Source organism: Microtus oregoni, unplaced genomic scaffold (assembly GCF_018167655.1).
Source record: "Microtus oregoni isolate MIOR12 unplaced genomic scaffold, Mior012 000105F_ref0000443, whole genome shotgun sequence".
In the NCBI taxonomy this organism is placed as follows: Eukaryota; Metazoa; Chordata; class Mammalia; order Rodentia; family Cricetidae; genus Microtus; species Microtus oregoni.
The window spans coordinates 377,054-397,961 of NW_024544720.1; the positions used below are offsets into that span (position 1 = coordinate 377,054).

The 20,908-nt window shown below is 39.5% G+C and overlaps 1 protein-coding gene and 1 pseudogene across 1 annotated transcript; one reads left to right on the forward strand and one right to left on the reverse strand.

Annotated features, from left to right (window-relative positions):
• The first annotated feature begins 4,626 nt into the window (after positions 1 to 4,626).
• Positions 4,627 to 4,726, forward strand: LOC121443408 (annotated as a pseudogene).
• A 10,489-nt stretch (positions 4,727 to 15,215) lies between these two features.
• On the reverse strand, positions 15,216 to 18,868 carry LOC121443382 (cathepsin R-like). The gene is made up of 7 exons (XM_041645130.1): positions 18,743 to 18,868; positions 18,313 to 18,435; positions 18,064 to 18,216; positions 17,395 to 17,619; positions 16,791 to 16,953; positions 16,067 to 16,184; positions 15,216 to 15,315 (listed from the first exon to the last, which is right to left on the reverse strand). Exons 1-7 carry the CDS (start codon positions 18,866 to 18,868, stop codon positions 15,216 to 15,218), a joined length of 1,008 nt encoding a protein of 335 aa, XP_041501064.1.
• Positions 18,869 to 20,908: the final 2,040 nt, after the last annotated feature.

A 20,908-nucleotide genomic window follows, 5' to 3' on the forward strand; every position in this document is an offset into this window, starting at 1 on the left:
ATGGGACCTCCTGAGGCTGAGAAGCTTCTGTAAAGCAAAGGACACTGTCACTAAGATAAAAAGGCAACCCACTGACTGGGAGAAGATCTTCACCAATCCCGCAACTGACAAAGGTCTGATCTCCAAAATATATAAAGAACTCAAGAAACTAGACCGTAAAAGGCTAATCAACCCAATTATAAAATGGGGCACTGAGCTGAACAGAGAATTCTCAACAGAAGAACTTCAAATGGCCAAAACACACTTAAGGTCATGCTCGACTTCCTTAGCGATCAGGGAAATGCAAATCAAGACAACTTTAAGATACCATCTTACACCTGTCAGAATGGCTAAAATAAAAAACACCAATGATAGCCTTTGCTGGAGAGGTTGTGGAGAAAGTGGTACACTCATCCATTGCTGGTGGGAATGCAAATTTGTGCAACCACTCTGGAAAGCAGTGTTTCGGTTTCTCAGGAAATTCGGGATCAACCTACCCCTGGACCCAGCAATACCACTCTTGGGAATATACCCAAGAGAGGCCCTCTCATACAACAAAAGTATATGCTCAACTATGTTCATGGCAGCATTGTTTGTAATAGCCAGAACCTGGAAACAACCTAGATGCCCTTCAACGGAAGAATGGATGAAGAAAGTATGGAATATATACATATTAGAGTATTACTCAGCAGTAAAAAACAAGGACTTCTTGAATTTTGCATACAAATGGATGGAAATAGAAAACACCCTGAGTGAGGTAAGCCAGACCCAAAAAGAGGAACATGGGATGTACTCACTCATATTTGGTTTCTAGCCATAAATAAAGGCCATTGAGCTTATAATTCATGTTCCTAGAGAAGCTAAATAAGAAGGTGAATCCAAAGACAAACACATAGGCATCCTCATGAATATTAACTTTCATCAGGCGATGAAAGGAGACAGAGACAGAGACCCACATTGGAGCACCGGACTGAAATCTCAAGGTCCAAATCAGGAGCAAAAGGAGAGAGAGCACGAGAAAGGAACTCAGGACCACGAGGGGTGTACCCACACACTGAGACAATGGGGATGTTCTATCGGGAACTCACCAAGACCAGCTGGCCTAGGTCTGAAAAAGCATGGGATAAATCCGGACTAGCTGAACATAGCGGACAATGAGGAATACTGAGAACTCAACAATCGCAGTTTGTTTTTGATCCTACTGCACGTACTGGCTTTGGGGGAGCCTAGGCAGTTTGGATGCTCACCTTAGGAGACCTGGATAGAGGTGGGCAGTCCTTGGGCTTCCCACAGGTCAGGGAACCCTGATTGCTCTTAGAACAGATGAGGGAGGGGGACTTGATCGGGGGAGGGGGAGGGAAATGGGAAGCAGTTGCGGGGAGGAGGCAGAAATCCTTAATAAATAAATAAATTAAAAAAAAAACCAAAAGGACAAATGAGGGATATTTTCTTCTATATGTGATTAGCTGTAAAGTAAATGTTAAACAAGTTACCATCCATAGAATATGGAGACAGGTACAAAGTAATGTACTTGGGGCACTGATCAATCTTCTCAGGAAGGACAAAAATTAATAGTAATAGTCATCGAGAGCAGGGTAGCAAAACAGGAGACTCAAGTGGGGATCAGGACACATGCTGAGATGAGACAGAGAATACAGAGAAAGACAGTTAAAGTTAAGGCTCAATCGAGTGTTAGTATGGCAACCTAATATTGTAGAAACTTCCTAAATGATTTACATATCTGAAGGATATCTATTCGCATTTGCCAAGTAATCAAAAAAAAGGATGACTGTACCACTAAGTCCATATCTATTTCTTCTACATTTTATTGGCCTGTTTTCCTTTGTTTTGTTTATTGGTTTGTATATTTTTCCCATTCTTATTTTTATTTATTTTGTTTAATGTTTTATTTTACTTTAGTTCCCTTTTGTCCCTTTCATTTCCTACAAGAGACAGAAAGGCTGGCATCACAAAGTCAGTAAATGTGAAGAGGAATTGGGAAGATTGATGGAGGAGGAAACATAATCATGACACATTGTATGAAAAAAATCTATTTTAGTAAACAAAAGAATATACATAAGCGTAAAATTGAAAAATATCGTATTAGTAATTAGAAATAACTAAATATCTAGATATATGATTTAACATATTTGAGACAAGTAACTTAAAATCCTTAGAGCCTTTCAGCAATAAGGTTCAGAAAATATCTAATGTTTCACTGAAACATATCTGCCTCATCACCCCCAAAAAGGCCCACGACCATCTGGTTAACTAGGGACTTGTAACAAAACTTTTTCAAATTGACATTAACAATGCTCAAATTATTACACTAAACAGAACAGGCAAATGGCCTTTGCTTTATTCCCTCAATAATAATGTCCTTCACACACTTAAAGCTTCTCATACCAAATTTTTTAAATCTTTATGAATTCATTATTACCATGGAACCAAAATAAAATACAGAGTCATAACAACCACAGGAAAATTAGACACCTATCTCCATGATCTACAGGGAGTCTATAATGATTACAAACAAAATCCAAGGACACATTAAAAAGATCATTCTGCATGACCAAATTGTCTTTAATCCAAAGATTCAGTGGCAGACTAATATAAGAAAATCAAAAATGATATTAATCACATATCTGGGGACCTCGGCTTGGGCATCTGGGAGCCACTCTAGGTTAAAGTCTCTTGCCAACTCAAAGGTGGCTCCCTTAACTAAGAATTGTGCTTCCGTGCTCCCCTATCTAACCTTCCTTTATCCCAGTCCTCCTTTTTCCCCAAGTTCCCCCCATTCTCCCCTTCTCCCTTTTCTCTCCCCATCTCCCCTTACCCCCATCCCACCCCACCCCCAAGATCTCAATTTTCTCCCCGGCAATTTTGTCTACTTCCCATAGCCAAGAGGACAACGATATGTTTTTCCTTTGGTTCACCTTCTTACTTAGCTTCTTTGGGATCACCAATTGTAGACTCCGTGACCCTTGTTTATGGCTAGAAACCAATTATGAGTGAGTACATCCCATATTCATCTTTTTGGGTCTGGGTTACCTCACTCAGGATAGTGTTTTCTATTTCCATCCATTTGCATGCAAAATTTGAGAAGTCATTGTTTTTTACCGCAGCATAGTACTCTAATGTGTAGATATTCCACACTTTCTTCATCCATTCTTCCATTGAAGGGCATCTAGGTTGTTTCCAGGTTCTGGCTATTACAAATAACACTGCAATGAACATAGTTGAACAAATGCTCTTGTCATATGATAGGGCATCTCTTGGGTATATTCCCAGGAGTGGTATTGCTGGGTCCAGGGGTAGGTTGATCCCGAATTTCCTGAGAAACCAAAACACCTATTTCCAAAGTGGTTGCACAAGATTGCATTCCCACCAGCAATGGATGAGTGTACCCCTTTCTCCACAGCCTCTCCAGCAAAGGCTATCATTGGAGTTTTTTATTTTAGCCATTCTGACAGGTGTAAGATGATATCTCAAACTTGTTTTGATTTGCATTTCCCTGATCTCTAAGGAGGTTGAGCATGACCTTAAGTGTCTTTTGGCCATTTGAACTTCTTCTGCTGAGAATTCTCTGTTCAGTTCAGTGCCCCATTTTTTAATTGGGTTAATTAGCATTTTAAAGTCTAGTTTCCTGAGTTCTCTATATATTTTGGGGATCAGACCTTTGTCTGTTGCGGGGTTGGTGAAGATCTTCTCCCAGTCAGTAGGTTGCCTTTTTGTCTTGGTGACAGTGTCCTTTGCTTTACAGAAGCTTCTCAGTTTTAGTAGGTCCCATTTATTCAATGTTGCCCTTAATGTCTGTGCTGTTGGGGTTACACATAGGAAGCAATCTCCTGTGCCCATCTCCTGTAGGGTACTTCCCACTTTCTCTTCTATCAGGTTCAATGTGTTCTGACTGATAGTGAGGTCTTTAATCCATTTGGACTTGAGTTTTGTGCATGGTGATAGATATGGGTCTATTTTCATTCTTCTACAGGTTGACATCCAGTTATGCCAGCACAATTTGTTGAAGATGCTTTCTTTCTTCCATTGTATACTTTTGGCTCCTTTATCAAAAATGAGTGTTCATAGGTTTGTGGGTTAAAATTCGGGTCTTCTATACGATTCCATTGGTCGACTTCTCTGTTTTTATGCCAGTGCCACACTGTTTTCATCACTGTAGCTCTGTAATAGAGTTTGAAGTCAGGGATGGTAATGCCTCCAGACAATCCTTTATTGTATAGGATTGTTTTGGCTATCCTGGGTTTTTTGTTTTTCCATATAAAGTTGATTATTGTCCTCTCAAGATCTGTGAAGAATTTTGATGGGACCTTTATAGGGATTACCTTGAATCTCTAAATTGCCTTGGGTAGAATTGCCATTTTTACTATGTTGATCCTCCCAATCCAAGAGCAAGGGAGGGCCTTCCATTTTCTGGTATACTCCTCAGTTTCTTTCTTCAAAGACTTATAGTTCTTGTCAAATAGATCTTTCACTTCCTTGGTCAGAGTTACCCCAAGATATTTTATGAGTAATTTAATTGTCTTTGTTTCACACTATATCAGGAAGTTTATTATAGTTTGCTTTGTATTCTAGATTTAAAGTTCAATTAGTTTGGGAAGCAGTCATTTTACAGGAATAAAATTATTCTCTGTGAAACTTTGGCAGCACATATCCTGAAATCATAACGATACAGAGAAGATTAACATGGCACTTGTGCAAAGGATGACACATAATCAATCATTTATTTTATACTATGAACTTTACATAGATGGTTTTGCAACATAATAAAGATTTCCTCATTTGTTTTTATATGTGTGTGATCAATCTGAATAGTTATAGTGTTATATACAATCACGATAAATACCTCCTCCATGAAACTAACATTCCTTCAGTAGAAATACCAAGTCTTGAAGAAAAACCTTTCTGATGTATCTCTTAACAAAGCCCTGTATACAAACCAGCAGCCGCAGACTAGAGTCAAAGAAAAGTTGCGGCTGAGTTCAAATCATTTCATTTATAAAACCAAATGCAAAAGAGATTTGTTCTCAGGCCATTATTTGCCATCGTTTGACTTTCTACAGTAGCTGGCATTTCCACTTTTCTCACTGGCTGTGTGTAGCCCACTCATTTCTCTGCATGTGCACTGTGTCCAGGGAAGATATTCATCTGCAGTGTATGCTGGGGTGAGAATGAGCATTATCAGGATGTGTCAGTGCTCTTTGAATTCTTGCCGGATGTCTGGATCCCTAGTTTCTCTTCTTCTGGATCATTAGCTTTCATTTTCTCATGAGGAAAGATTAACCCTTCCCAGACTGACTGGCAAATTTTCCCAAATCTGGAGGAGTCAGGTATGATGACTTCCCACATCCACATCAGAACGTGTTGTCATGTGAATCCCTGATCATCACCATTCTGATTATCATGGGATGGAATCTTTACTCTGCTTCAGTCTGCATTTCCCTGGTAGCTAAGGATTTTGAAACCTTTCTAAAGTGTCTACCAGCCATTTCTATTTCTTCTTTTGAAAACTTTCTATCCAGTTCAAAAGTCCATCTTTCTATTTAGTTTGTTTTATTGTTTATTATTTTTCAGTTCAGTGCATATCCAATATATCCAAAACACTAATTCCCTTGCATATACAGTCAGCAAGTATTTTCTCCCACTGTGTGGGCTAATTCTTCACTTAAGCAGCACTTCCCTTTGCTGCTCAGTAACTGGACTCTAATAAAGCCCTTAGAGTCAGTAGTTGGTCTTAGTTCCTATGACACACAGTCCTACCCAGAAAGGCCTTTCCTGGGATGCTAGGTTGAAGTGTATACCATCCTTCTTCTGGGTCAGGTGAGGTTAATCCATCTATAGCTCGTCTTCTATTTCTAAGGATTGCTGATATGTGCACTGAAGTCATTTTCCCAGCTTATACAGTTATCAGGCAGCACTTCCCATCAACCACCATGACTGTGAACATCTTCTTGTGTAAAGTTGGTCACATGAGGCAGTTTACCATCTACACAATGATCATTTCCCACGGCTTCACAGTCAGCAGCAATGCCATACTTCAGAACTGATAGGACAGCAACTATTATCTCATGAATATCTCAGTAATATATTATGACACTTCCTACATAAAAATAAAATGACGGAGTAGCTCATTTTACGTCATGAGTTTTTGTTTGACTTAATAATTTAAAATCATTCGTGCTGTGGCATATATCAACACTTCATCTTGTGACTTAAAATACTTAGGCTATGAGTATACATTTCACTTATATATTCTTCAACCAGTGATAATTTGTCATAGTTTTAGGCTGTTATTATTAGCTGTTCTAGAATATTTGTTCATGTGAATTTTCCTTAATACATATTTTCATTCATCCAGGTTGTTTATGCAGCAGGTTAGGTCATATGGACAATTCTTTGAGGAGCAACTGCACTGCCTCTCACCATTGCTACTGGAGTCTATATTTCCACAGAATGAGTGAAAAAGTTAATGCAGAACAGGTTTGGCACTACCAGATATCTGTCATCTATCTATCTATCTATCTATCTATCTATCTATCTATCTATCTATCATTATCTATCTATCATCTATCTATTTATTTATCATCTATCTATCATCTATCTATCTATTTATCTATCATTGATCTACTCTCTTTCTATCCCTATAAATGGTTTCATCTTACATTTTCTTTCCACATATCTTTCCATTGTACCTCATTTCCTCTCTTATTCCTTCCTTAATTCCTTCCTCATTATTTCCCTTTTACTTTTGTCTTTCTCCCTGCCTTTCCCTAGCTTTCTTTTTTCATTTAAGTTTTTTTCCATTTTTCATGCCAACCCCAGTTCCTCCTCCCTCCCCTTCTTCTGACTCTCCACTTCCCCCTTCCCACCCCCATTCATTTCTCAGAGGGGATAAGGCCTCCTTTGGGAAGTTTACAATGTCTTTATCTTTCAGTCATGTGGAGCATGCGGTAGTGGCATAGACCTACATCCATGGTGCTGATCTTGCAGGCCAAGAAGTGTGCTGAAATGGCGTGCATAGATCTCTCTACATCTATCCTGAGATTCCATTCCTACTGGATATTCTTAGATTTCCTTTATGCTGGGCACAAGTGAAAATACTATTGCACTTTGCTTCTCAGTTTTCTTATTATAATTGATAAAGTAATAGATGTTGATGAATGGGGTTGTTTAGATAAAACTAAATATTTGATACCTCGAACTTTAGAATACTCTTGAAATTCAAATTTGTATGATTTATACATTAAATCTATTGTCTGTATTTTTAAATGAGGTTATACAACAAGGAGAACTGAATGGAAACATCGTTTTTTACAAAATACTGAAATTAGGGGAGCACGGAAGCACAATTCTTAGTTAAGGGAGCCACCTTAGGGTTGGCAAGAGACTTGAACCTAGAGTGGCTCCCAGGAGCCCAAGGCGATGTCCCCAGTTAGTTCCTTGGGCAGCTGAGGATAGGGAACCTGAAATGACCCTATCCTATAGCAATACTGATGAAAATCTTGCATATCACCATAGAACCTTCATCTGGTGATGGATGGAGATAGAGACAGAGACCCACACTGGAGCACTGGACTGAGCTCCCAAGGTCCCAATGAGGAGCAGAAAGAGGGAGAACATGAGTAAGGAAGTCGGGACCACGAGGGGTGCACCCACCCACTGAGACAGTGGGGCTGATCTATTGGGAGCTCACCAAGGCCAGCTGGACTGTGACTGAAAAAGCATGGGATAAAACCGGACTCTCTGAACTTGGCGAGCAATGAGGGCTGATGAGAAGCCAAGGACAATGGCACGGGGTTTTGATCCTACTTCATGTTCTGGCTTTGTGGGAGCCTAGCCAGTTTGGATGTTCACCTTCCTAGACATGGACGGAGGGGGGAGGACCTTGGACTTTCCACAGGTCAGGGAACCCTGACTGCTTTTTGAACTGGAGAGGGAGGGGGAGAGGAGTGGAGGGGGGGAGGGAAAGAAGGTTGGGAGGAGGGGGAGGGAAATGGGAGTCTGGGAGAAGGCTGAAACTTTTTTTTCCTTTTCTCAATAAAAAAAAAAATACTGAAATTGCCATAGTAATTTTACATTGCTCTTGTCATGTGAGTCAACACCAGGGCACTAAATTTGAGAGAATTATCTAACTCCAGGAAAGATTCCATAGGCTACGTCTGGGAGAATTTAGAATTCCATAAAGAAATAAATCTTTTCCATTTCCATGGGCTTAATGCATTGGGGACCTTAGCATGTCCATATCTGTGACAACAACCTCACCACTCCCTAGAATACTGACAAATCAAGGGGGATTTCTTTTTATGAGTACTAGTTACTACTTCCCCTTATAGCCCTAATGGCTTCTCTGAATGCAGACATAGAGAAAGCATTGACACTGTAGGCTGATCCTTTGTGAGACAGACGGGGTCCTTCCTTTGTTACAGGACTTTGTAAACCTGATTCAAATTCTCCAATCTGGCAATCAAATAAAAAACCTCAGTGTGAAGATACAAATGAGTAGTTCCTTTGATGTGGGAGTGATTTCTTATTAATAAAGAAACTGCCTAGACCCATTTGATAGGCCAACCCTTAGGTAGGCGGAGTAAACAGAATGGAACGCTGGGAGAAAGAAGCTGAGTCAGGGAGTCGCCATGATTCTCCCACTCCAGACAGACGCAGGTTAAGATCATTCCTGGTAAGCCAGCTCGTGGGCTACACAGATTAATAGAAATGGGTTAGATCAATATGTAAAAGCTAGTCAATAAGAAACTGAAACTAATGGGTCAGGCAGTGTTTAAAAGAATACAGTTTCCGTGTAATTATTTCGGGTAAAGCTAGTCGGGTGGCGGGACACAGCCCGCCGCTCCGTACTTCAACAGAGTGGCGCCCAACGTGCTAATGAACTCCATGTTAAACCTGAGAGGGCTTAAAAAGGAGAGAGAGAGAATTTAAGACAGCTTTTTGCTGTTTGTGGGTTGCGTCCGCAAAGAAATTGTCCTGACTCAGCAGCAGGAAAAAACTGGCTGTTTTAAAATGCTGGCTTTCTGGGCTGTGCGGCCATTGCGATCTCTGTCTGGCTCCTGTGGGAGACAGAGCTTTTAAATGGAGCATTTGGAATAAAGCTTTACTGCTTGCTTGATGGCACTGTGGCCTGCTGAGTACCTGGAACTGTGTGTGGCTCAGGGGCACCAAATGGCTCTGAGGCAGGAGCGGCTTGGCTCAGCTCTGCCATGCTGAACTGTGCTGCTCTCAGGCAGGAACTACCGTAATTACCATAAAAACAGCGCATTTAAGGTTTCAACTGGGCAGGACACAGGCGGTACCGTATTACCTGTACATGGCGCAACTTAAGTTTTTAAGAACTGCTTAACATTTTAAGAAATGTTCCTGGATAGTAAAAAAATGTTACAGATTCACAATAAAACAGATTCAGACATAAAAGACCACACTGTTGGATAAATGTACATAGGCTTGAAAGAGAGAAGAAAAAGAATATAGAAAATAAAGTTAATGGTTTTAAAAAAAAGGTAAAGTCTTTAAAGAGACAGAGTACAGATAGTTAAGAGATTAAAAGAAATAAAGAAAAATAAGCCACGTAAAAATGGAAAATTCACAGAGAGTCTGGATTATGTACATTGTGTTTTCTTTAAAATTTTTGACTGTGAAGGAGCTAAGTACAGAGAGACATTTCATTCTATGGGCTGCCAAATGGAACCAAAATGGATATCATGGCGGAATGACTTCAGAATTTGGGTCTAAGGATATGATGCTTTGGAAAGGGTCTTCTTTTGTTTTCACAGAGGACCATACCCTATGGATTGCATCTATCCCGATATGGTATGATAGACCACGACCTCCCGAAAAGTTCCTATGAACACCCTCAAAAAATTCACTCAACTGCCAACTGAGATAAACCTGGCACACAGGTTACACCCTAAATGATCTGATTAACAGCGCCCCCATTCAGCAGGAAGCAGTTTGGAGAGAAAAAACTGTGCCCATGTTCCCAAAATATTGTTTGTAAATGTTCCTTCACATTTAAAGGGGGGAAATGATATAGGTATGAGTAATTTGCATTGGTGTGGATTTTACAGTCAATTTTGTTATATGTATATGTATTTCTGATCTTGATTAAGGTATTGTGATTGTGTAGTTCATTTAAAAATGTAATGTATGATTAAAAAATATAGGTTAATGGTTAATCATCAATAATAGTCAAGCTTGTAGTCATGTTAGTTAGATTTTCTAGATATATAGAGATACATTTCAGTTAGATAGACATTCTTCATATCTTTCAAAGACTGCAGAATATGGCATTTAATGTTTTAATAACTTAGGACTTTTCATGACAATGAGACATATCTGCTCCTGGTGGCACCAATCTACTTTGAGAGGAAGATGGGCATCGAAGAGGATCCTTATGGAGTTGGATAGCCATTTGGGCAAGAAACTGCTCTTGCCTGGACTGTTGCATAAAATGGACACAGAGAACCCGCAGAGAGAGGACTGGTGAACTTGCCTAAAGGTGAGACGGTCTTTTGGGGTTCATGACTCATGAAAGAGTCTGCGAGACATTCTGCAGGACACAGCAGAAAATGACTGAACTGTGTTTGGAATTTCCTGCTTCATGGAAATGTCTGCTGGATACTATGGGCCTGAAGGCTGAAGATGGATGCCCCAACCATACAAAAGAACTTTGGGTGACTGTCCAGGCAGCAAGGTGTCTCTGTCATTTCTAGAGTTTTCTTATTTCTTGTTTACTTAGGTAGTATTATATCCTTCTGGAGTCTTTGATGGAGTTGAAGAATGAATAGATAGTTATAGTTTTCCTTAGTTATGATAAAAGATAAAATAGATATAAATATTGTAACTGTAATTCTTGCTTGATAACTGTTTTGCTATATGTAATTTTACTATGTTAAAGTTAAAGCCTTTCTTTTTTGTTTAAACAGAAAATGGGGAAATGATGTGGGAGTGATTTCTTATTAATAAAGAAACTGCCTAGACCCATTTGATAGGCCAACCCTTAGGTAGGCGGAGTAAACAGAATGGAACGCTGGGAGAAAGAAGCTGAGTCAGGGAGTCGCCATGATTCTCCCACTCCAGACAGACGCAGGTTAAGATCATTCCTGGTAAGCCAGCTCGTGGGCTACACAGATTAATAGAAATGGGTTAGATCAATATGTAAAAGCTAGCCAATAAGAAACTGAAACTAATGGGTCAGGCAGTGTTTAAAAGAATACAGTTTCCGTGTAATTATTTTGGGTAAAGCTAGTCAGGTGGCGGGACACAGCCCGCCGCTCCGTACTTCAACATTCCTTGATAGAAGAGTGTGCAGCTCTGTGATACTAGGATCCAACTGAGAAAAAAAGGAGGTATATGTGAAGAACAAAAGATAGCAAGTGGAGAAAGAAGGCGAATTCATGAATGAGCAACTTAAATGCCGCATGTTCTCCAGGAGTGGGATCCAAGGCTTTCCCACTAAGTTGGAATTAAAAAAAAAAATATGGTTTTTGACCTTGTAGTCAAAATGAGTGTTTCTTACCAACAGTCATTATTCAAAATATAACCAATGTTTTCTCTGATTCTATCTTGAGATTTAGGATAAAGCCACCCACATAAACCCAACAATTTTGGCCATCTCTTAAGGATTCTTCATTCACAAGATGATTGGGTACTGGACTCTGTAGTACAGCTTCCTGTAAATTCTTTTCTAAATTAATTAATTTTTCTGTTATTCTTCTCTCAAACATTACATCCTGATTACAGTTTCTTCTTCCTCCTCTTGAATTTCGATCATTAACATATCATAAGTATATCCTGGGCTTGGCACATTTTTGAGCTGCCTCGTAGCCTGTCTGTAGCTTGTTCATGATGCCTACCTCTTACAAAATCTGCCTGGTGCAAACTTCTATCTCACAGGTACTACATTATTTCTAGTAATGCAACATTTTTACTAAATTAAAAAAAACGCTTTTTAAGTTATATTCTTTACACCTACGGAGCCAAAATGCCCAGACTTATATTAGGGCTATTTATATTCCTTCCTAGACACAATATTCATACTATTTAAACACTCCTTCACTCATTGCCTCACACCCAGGTGAAAACAGGGATACTAACAACACTGGACAGCATCATTTCTCACCTCTAGATTGCCCCATAATCTTTATAAAACACTAAATATCACACTAAGCTCTGAAAACTCATTGGCATCTAAAGGTTCTAAATGTCACCACAATTCTCCAAAACAACACACTCAGGTCTATCACAGCAACAGCCCTTTTCTTGCTTCCAATTTCTGTTCTACTTTGACTTCTGTCACTACGCTAGAGACCATGAACAAAAAAAGTGGTTGGTAGACTTTTAATTGTTTCTATTTCATTAGAGGTTCTGGGTCTGTTAAAATTGATCATCTGAGAGTCAGTTTGGTTTCCGTTTCCCTGATGGCTAAGGATGCTGAGCATTTCTTTAATTTCTTTAATTTTTTTCTTGGCTATTTGAGATTCCTTCGTTGAAAATTCTCTGTAGAGGTCTGTACCCTAGTTTTAACTGGATTATTTGATTTTTTGATGTATGGTTTCTTGAACTCTTTAAGCATTTTGCAGACCAGCCCTCTATTGGATGTGGGGTTGATGAGAATTTTTTTCCCATTCTTCTGAAGACCGCTATTTTATTCTATTGACAATGTCCCTTGCCTTACAGAAGCTGTTATTCTATCTATCTATCTATCTATCTATCTATCTATCTATTTATTTTTATTTATTTATTTTGATGTGTGTACCTCTTGAGATTTGTTTTATTTTTAGTGATGTGGTGGTCAATTTTGGATACAGTTCCATGATGTGTAGAGAAGGTATATTCTTTTGTGTTTGGGTGAAATGTTCTATATATACCTGTTAAGTCCATTTGGTTTATATTGTCTCTTAGTTCTAGCATTTCTGTATAGTTTTTTCTGGATGACCTTCTTATGGTCTAGAGTGAGACATTGTAGTCTCCCTCTATCAGTGTGTCAGGATCAATGTGTGTTTTAAGTAGTAGTAGTCTCTTTATGCACTTTCCTGCCCCACTGTTTGGTGCATAGATCCTAAAAGTTCAAATGGACTTTTCCTTTGATGAGTATGAAGTGTCCTTCTCTATCTTTTCAGATCAGTTTTGCTTGACGAATATTAACTGGATATAACAACTGGCTTTTTAGGTCCATTTGCTTGGAATATATTTTTCCATTCTTTTACTCTGAGGTGATATCTATCTTTGATATGGCTCTTGGATGCAGCATAAGGTTAGATTCTATTTTTGCATTCATTCTGTTAGTTGGTTTCTTTAAGGGTGGGGATTGAGACCATTAATGTGGAAGGTTATCAATGAATAGTGTTTTTTTTATTCCTATAGTTTTGTTATCTGGGTACCCCCCCAATTTTATCTGTTAGTCTGGGGGGATACCTATTCTTTGTTTTATCATGTATGTTTTTAACCTCTGAAGGTAGAAGTTTTTCTTCTAGTGCCTTCCATAGGGCAGTATTTTAAAATAGATAATGGCTAAATTAGAAATGATCATAAAATGCCTTTCTTTCTCCATCTATCATTATTGAATGTTTTCTGGGATATATTAGTCTGGGCTGGCATCAGAGGTCTCTTCAAGTTTGTAGAATATCTGCCCTGGGCTTTTTGTCTTTTATAGTCTCCATTGAGAAGTCAGGGGCTATTTTAATAGTCCTGTCTTCATATATTACTTGTCTTTCCCATTGCATTCTTTCGTATTTTATATTTATTCTGTATACATAGTATTTTTATTGTCATTGTTGAGGGGATTTTGTCTTTTTTTGGGTGGGGGGGAGGGAATTTGTCTTTGTGGTGGTCTGTGATTCCTGTACATTTTACCTCTAGAGGCACCTCATCCTTTAGGTTATAAAATTTTCTCTCTGATTTTGTTGAAAATATTTTCTGTGTCTTTTACCTGTGTTTATTCTCCTTTTTGTATTCTTATTCTTCTAAGGTTTGGTCTTTCCATAGTGTCACACATTCCCTGGATGATTTGTGTTTGGAATTTTATTAATTTATTATTTTCCTTTACTAGGGTATTTATTGTTTCTATCTTGTTTTCAGTTCCTTAAGAATCTTTCTTTCAACTCTTATACTCTTGTTGAGTTTTGACTCAAAGGTTTGTGCTTGAATTCTAAAATTTTTCATTGCCAGAATTCCCTCAGTTTGTTTTCTTTATGGATTCTATTTCTGCTCTTAGACCTTGAATTATTTTGTTCATTTCCTTTCACTCTGTCTGTCAGCATTGATTTCTTCTTTTATCTTGTAAAGAATCCTATGATACTTATCCAGTCTTTTTTTTTTTTTTTTTTTTTTTTTTTTTTTTGGTTTTTCAAGGCAGGGTTTCTCTGTGGCTTTGGAGCCTGTCCTGGAACTAGCTCTTGTAGACCAGGCTGGTCTCGAACTCACAGAGATCCGCCTGCCTCTGCCTCCCGAGTGCTGGGATTAAAGGCGTGTGCCACCACCGCCCGGCTTATACAGTCTATTTTAAGGTCCTTATCTTGTGCTGCAGCTATGTTACTTTTATCAGTGCGTGCTGTAGTATGGTTTCTTGGCTCTAGAGGAAGCTAGGACAGGGTTGAAGTCATGACAAGGTAGAGTCACAGCCCAGCATTGTGCATTTGAGGAGCACATGGGGTCAATGGCACTGCACAAATGGGCCAAGAATTGGGATTGGACGAATTTGTGTTAGCTAAAAATATCAAATCCAAAAATTATCATATAGCTTTTCAGGACTGGAATTCTGGAGGATAACTAGAACTCTATAAGCAAACCACAACCACTGGTTGACTACCATCTCTCACAGTAGATCCACTCACATTATCCTACGAACACCAGAATAACACTCAGTTTTGAGTTCATAATGAATTGCAAGTGTGATCACAAAAAGTCACTGAAAAAAAGAGAAAGAACCCAGAAAATATATTTAAATTTTTTACTGTTTAAATGATTTTTATTTGCACAATCTTTAAAACTAATACTAAGTTTCTACAGGAATCATAAACATACATTGGTTAGAGCAATAGTGGCCATAATGCCAAACAGTTGAAAGGTCCCAAAATTCATATGACGATGAAGTTTTTCAGGGAAACAGTTCTTGAAAATACCCATCAAAGGGTGATCACCAAGAAGCAAATAGCACTCATCTGTAAATGTTGTCTTCCACCAACTGCTTCCTTGTGACATCATCAGGCTGCTCACACAGTGGGGTAGTGGGCATATGAAGCAATTCCACAATGATTGTTCCGGTCTTTGGCAATTTTCATGTAGCCCCCCTTGCCCCATTTTGTACCCCAGCTGAAAAAAAAATAATGTTTTTCATTTAGTGGAAAAATCATTGCATGTTGTATTTATTATATAATATATACACATTACATACTCTCTCTCTCTCTCTCTCTCTCTCTCTATATATATATATATATATATATATATATATATATATATATTGACCAGAGACCAACCTAACAGAAGGATCAGAAAAGGTAGAGGGTCTACTCCTGAGCAACAAGAGGCACCAAAAACAGGACTGTAAACACCACAGTAGAGAATAGGCAGAATGATTGTCTACCCCCATCTGGTTCAAAATTAAGAAATGTGTCAGATTTTAGAAAAGCAATGAGCATTTTATTGTGCCTGTAACTCAGATCCCCAGGAAATGATGGCAGAACATACTTAAACCAAGCTGGCTAGCCAGACTAGACAGTGAACTCGTAGGTCAGTGAGACACACTGCTATAATATAGAAGCTGCATAAATTGAGAAAAATCTGATGTTAACATCAGACCTCTACACATGTGCACTTGCATACACATGTATCCACAGATATGCAAACATTCACACATGGACACAAACCTCATGAATGTACATGGGAAGACAAGAACAGACATTGTTCAACTTAAATGGGATAAAGTTTTATGCTGTGATTCTAACTACTGACTGCAGTGTGCAACTCGTTTATGAACTCCGTGGAAAGAGAGCCAGTGCTTTTAAGCTCTGAACTATTTCTCAAGTCCCTGAAATTTAAAATACACATTTTTGGCAATTTATACCTGTTCTTGATCGTCCAGTATTTTTTACCATCTGTTTCATTTCCCTTAAATCCATAGCCAACCACCAGCACTCCATGACTCGTTGAACTACTGCTGCAGTTTGGCTCATGGTAAATACCTGAGAAATAAAGTGGGAACTGATGTGAGATGCAGAGAACACGGGACAGTGAATCCTACCACCAACAGTAGGAGATATTTTCAGAGTTCTCTGAAATGATGGAAACTACAATAAAGAGCTCGATTAATTATTACCAAGACTAGCACTGTAAGGAGAGTTTCACAGAAACGGGGAGCAATCCCAAACAGCATAAAATTGCTGATACTCATTTGTCTACTTGCATATGAGATGGCTCCTTGGAATTTTGCACTTTTTATTATAAAAATCTCATGCCACACTAAATTCATACAAGATAAATTACTTAATTCAAGATCTGTTTTATTTTAATTTCAGACAATCAATTTCTATAAATACCTAAAACTTCCATGAAATGGAGGAGAGTTGAAAAATTACCCAACCAATAAATGTTATTAATTATAGCACATTAACTTACATGTGGTGGTCACATCAGGTGAAAAACTGCACTCAAGTCTGTGATACAGAGAGAAATAAAATCCCAGAAAACCAACTATTCACATCACATTTATACATAAATACCAATCTATGAACACATTGTGGCATAGGGATGTCATAATGTTTATCTTATCTAGAAGAAAATGTGTATACCTTTCTCATAGAACCTGAATGAATTATGAGAAGCATCAATTCCAACAGAGATGGGCCCAATCGTTGCTACAGCAATCTTTAGGATATCCTCACTTTCTGGGAGGGACACAAATCCTGTGATATCAGCAACAGAATTCTTTGGATTATACCTGCATGGTCCTTCCTTTAAAATATAAAGAGGTAAGATAGTCAGTTACTTCCAGACACCTTCTTGGGAACAAGAGCCCAAACCATCACACTCTAATCTGGGCTATTGTAAATTATCCCAGGAAGAGAAATGCTGTGAGATTTAGAGCTGAAAATTAGTTTACATGTCTTCAATAACAACCAGTTGGTCTTCCTATCCATCAGATATTTTAATGGTGGAGAAATCTGTATAATATGTACAATAGCTTGAATATTCGTCATGTGCACAGAAGCAAAGAGAGTTGCACTGAAATCATTTCACCAGGAAGCTATGCAAATGTAGACACTCTAATGACAGAACTGATGTTGTACAGTGAGATTCTACCAAATAATTTGAGTTCTGAAGGCAGTGGATTTTCTCTACAAATATCCCACACTCCAAAGTAAGTTAAAATGACAACATAGAAGGTCCACTTACTTTGCCTTCATATGGATAAGTTGCTTCAGCCTCCAGACCTCCATTGTGCAAAACATACTGGAAGGCATTGTATGTATCACCCGAAAGACAGCCATTGTTGCCTTGAGGTTTAGAACAGTCCACCAGGTTCTGCACACTCAGAGGGGTGAGCTTGCCTATTTTCCAGATTACCTGTGCTTCTATGGCACCAATTGCAGAAAATGCCCAGCAAGAACTGCAGTTGCCCTGAGTAGGGAAGAAAAGATTGTCATCCACAAACAAATGCCAATCACAGAAAGAACTCAGACAAATTTCCACTCTTTGAAAATTATTGAAAAGCAGTTGATAGATGACTGGGCAGGGATAATCAATCCCCGAAAGGACCTGACTCCTAGAAGTCTGTTCATGTCTTGGTCGTGTCGGATTTGAACAAGACAAATTGTTTTCATGGGTTATTAATGGCAATAACAGGGCATGAGTTCTACAGAAAGAGTGATGGAGTTTAAGAGAGAGAGGGTGTGATGCTTTTCTAGGATTAATATACTTATAAAAGTGTATGAAGCATTCAAAGAAGAAAGGATATTATTTAAAAATGTATTGCTCCTCTCTTCACACTCAATGTGTATAAAACACCAGGTCCTTTTTCTCTCTAACGTGCTTTAAGCAGACGGGCACATGGCATGGCCATACCTGCTTTCTCACAGGGGTCACATAGCCTTTCTTTCGCCAGTCCACAAATTTGGGGAAAACCACATCACCAACATCACGTTTCCAGATGCTCTTCCCCTTGTTGTGAGTTCGAACTGGGAATTCAACCAACATGTTCTTGAATTCTTCATCGGTCTTCATGGGAAAGTACATAAATGATTATACAAGAAAAGACTCCGTGTAAAGCACTCAATAGAACACACAGTGTGAAGTAATGCATGTCATGCTCACCATGTCACCAAAGGCGTTCATTTTCATGGTGTAGTCATTCTTCCCCAGGGCATTCTCCCCATTGTGATGTTTAATAAATTTCAAGTTTTTTTCCCATACTGCTCTCCTTTGTGCTTCTTCCTCCTGGATGAGAACATAATGGGTGACATTTCTTTCTAATTAAACTCCTGCATGAGCTGACCTTGTGGACTTGCTGCTGCTGCTAATGAGAGGCCTAGGAGAGCTAGCCTCGGACACTAGAACCACGCATTCTCCACATACTGAGGAAAGGGGACTCTGGCTACCCTGTGCTCACAAGGATCATGATTATGTAATCTCTCAGTAGTGTGGGGGAGTAAGGGGGATCTATGACTTCTATTTTTCCTGGACAGTTGCAGCAGCAATTGCAATGCGCTCTGAGGTTCTTCTGAAGAGTTCTTAGGTTACTAACCAGGCTGTATGATCTTTCATATTCCATCTTCCACATTTGCCATTCAGTATCCAATGTGGGATCAAGTGTTGGAACAACTGAGGGCACTCCCAAACACAGGATGACCAGGAAGAGTATGGACATCATGACTAATGCACCTGGAGAGGGGAGAGATATTAAGACCTGACTACACAAACATTTATAAAATGTCTTCAGCTGCTGATGTTGTGGGATCCAGTGACAGAGTGAAGAGCATGAGCTCAGAATTCTAGCAATGAAAACTTAAGTTCTGCTGCACCTTATTATTTCATCGAGATCTCCATACATAGTGAGGAACAGAAGCTAAGGAGATTTCTATCAGGCAAACTTTGCTGTGGGAATGCCTTCAATCAATAGCCTTTAAGATACTGGCTCACTCCGGGCGTGGCCACATGTACTATATATACAGATGTAGAAACATGTGCAGCCCCTTGGCTGCTGGATTCAGTTCCTGTTCCCTGCTCAAGGAGAGGACTGCTGATCTGTGAGTCTATCCCTAAACAAAGAGACCTCTATTATACTCCATTTTGAGCTAGTGTGGGACTACTTTATTATAATCGACTATATCTGATGTCTATACCTATTATTGGCTCTATTGTACCTTTCACTGAATATATGTCTATATGAATAATGTTTTCCACAATGAACAATAAATTTTCCTGCAGTAGTCTTTAAAAGTTTCCAGAAAAAATATGGGGCCCCACAACAACGACAACCTGGTTGATATGATGCCATGATGCTGATAGTGCTATTTTAAGATCAGTTTTGGGTACCAGCTGCTCAAGATGATTCCAGCTTGGTTAGCTTAATTGGTGCACCTTCTTACAACATTCTGGTCAGAACTTCAAATAATAACTTCAGAGGCCCTACCAACTACTCAGATGATGTGGGAGTCCCCTCTGTGTGCTGTGATTACCATTAATGAATAAAGAAACTGCCTTGGCCTGTTGATAGGGCAGAACTTAGGTAGGCAGGGGAAACTGGACTGAATGCTGGGAGGAAGAAGGCAGAGTCAGAGAGATGCCATGGAGCCTCCAGAGTCAGACATCCCCCGGAGACAGACATGCTGAAACTTTAGCCTGTAAGCCACTGTCGCGTGTTGATACACAGATTACTAGAAATGGGTTAAATTAAGATGTAAGAGTTAGCCAATAAGAAGCTAGAGTTAATGGGCCAATCAGTGGTGGTTAATCTCAGGACTCCAGAGATAGAGGCAGGCTAATGTTTGTGAGTTCAAGGCCAGCCTGGTCTACAGAAGGAGTTCCAGAATAGCCAGGGCTACTCTGGGGAAAAACAAGGAGAGAGAGAAAGAGAGGGAGAAGGAGGAGGAGGAGGAGAAAGAGGAGGAGGAGGAGGAAGAAAGCAAGGAAACCAGATCCAAGTGTAGATGTGGAGTACAATAGGAAACCCTTATGACAATTCATGCTCAGGACTTTCTGGGTCTCTAAAGAAACTGCCTGCATAGGGACATGGCACCTCTCACTCTATGACTGCCTCATCTGCACATGCACTGAAAACAGATACACCCAGGGGTCATGTGCAAGAGACCATCTATATTTTCCAGGACATGACATTTGACGGTTACCGGTGTGCATGGCATCTGCTGTCACTCTCTGTGGAAACACTCAGACTTGTACTTAGTGGATACTCTGCAAACCTGGAGCTAGAGGAAAGAACATGGGATTCTCCTCTGCCTTCCCTCCGCCCTCTCCTCCCTACTCACAGCATGTATGCCAAGCCTTAGAATGTGTTCTCCCTGGGGATCTTCCTGATTCCCCATGGAGTCTCTCCCAGGCCCCTCCAGGACAAGTTAGGATTCTGCCTCGGAAGAGTCAGGGACTCACCTGTGGGAACTGCCGCTGCCTCAGTTCACTCCACAGACTGAACTCTTCAAATGTTGCTGAAGTTCCAGGACCTGGTTCAGCAACACCCCTCTCGGGCTTTAAATCCCAAACATTTAGACAGTTGGCTCTGCCTCTCAATCATGTCCTCTTTTTGATTGGTTGTGTTGATGACGAGTTTAAGCCTCCAAGAACTCTGACTTCAGGCTCTTTCTGAGATATAATCTAGGACTCTCCCTCAGGGATGAGTTTGGGCTTCCTCTGTGGATTTTGAAAACCTGATTTTGCTGACCTTGTCAGAGAATAT

Bases quoted from the DNA above. Each gene is read 5' to 3' on its own strand.
- LOC121443382 (XM_041645130.1), bottom strand. From the start codon at position 18,868: ATGATGTCCATACTCTTCCTGGTCATCCTGTGTTTGGGAGTGCCCTCA. The intron at 18,436-18,742 runs GTTAGTAACCTA...GTTCTCATCCAG, and splicing joins ATGAAAGATCATACAGCCTG to GAGGAAGAAGCACAAAGGAG. The intron at 15,316-16,066 runs GTATAAATTGCC...TTTTTTTTTCAG, and splicing joins TACTGGACGATCAAGAACAG to CTGGGGTACAAAATGGGGCA.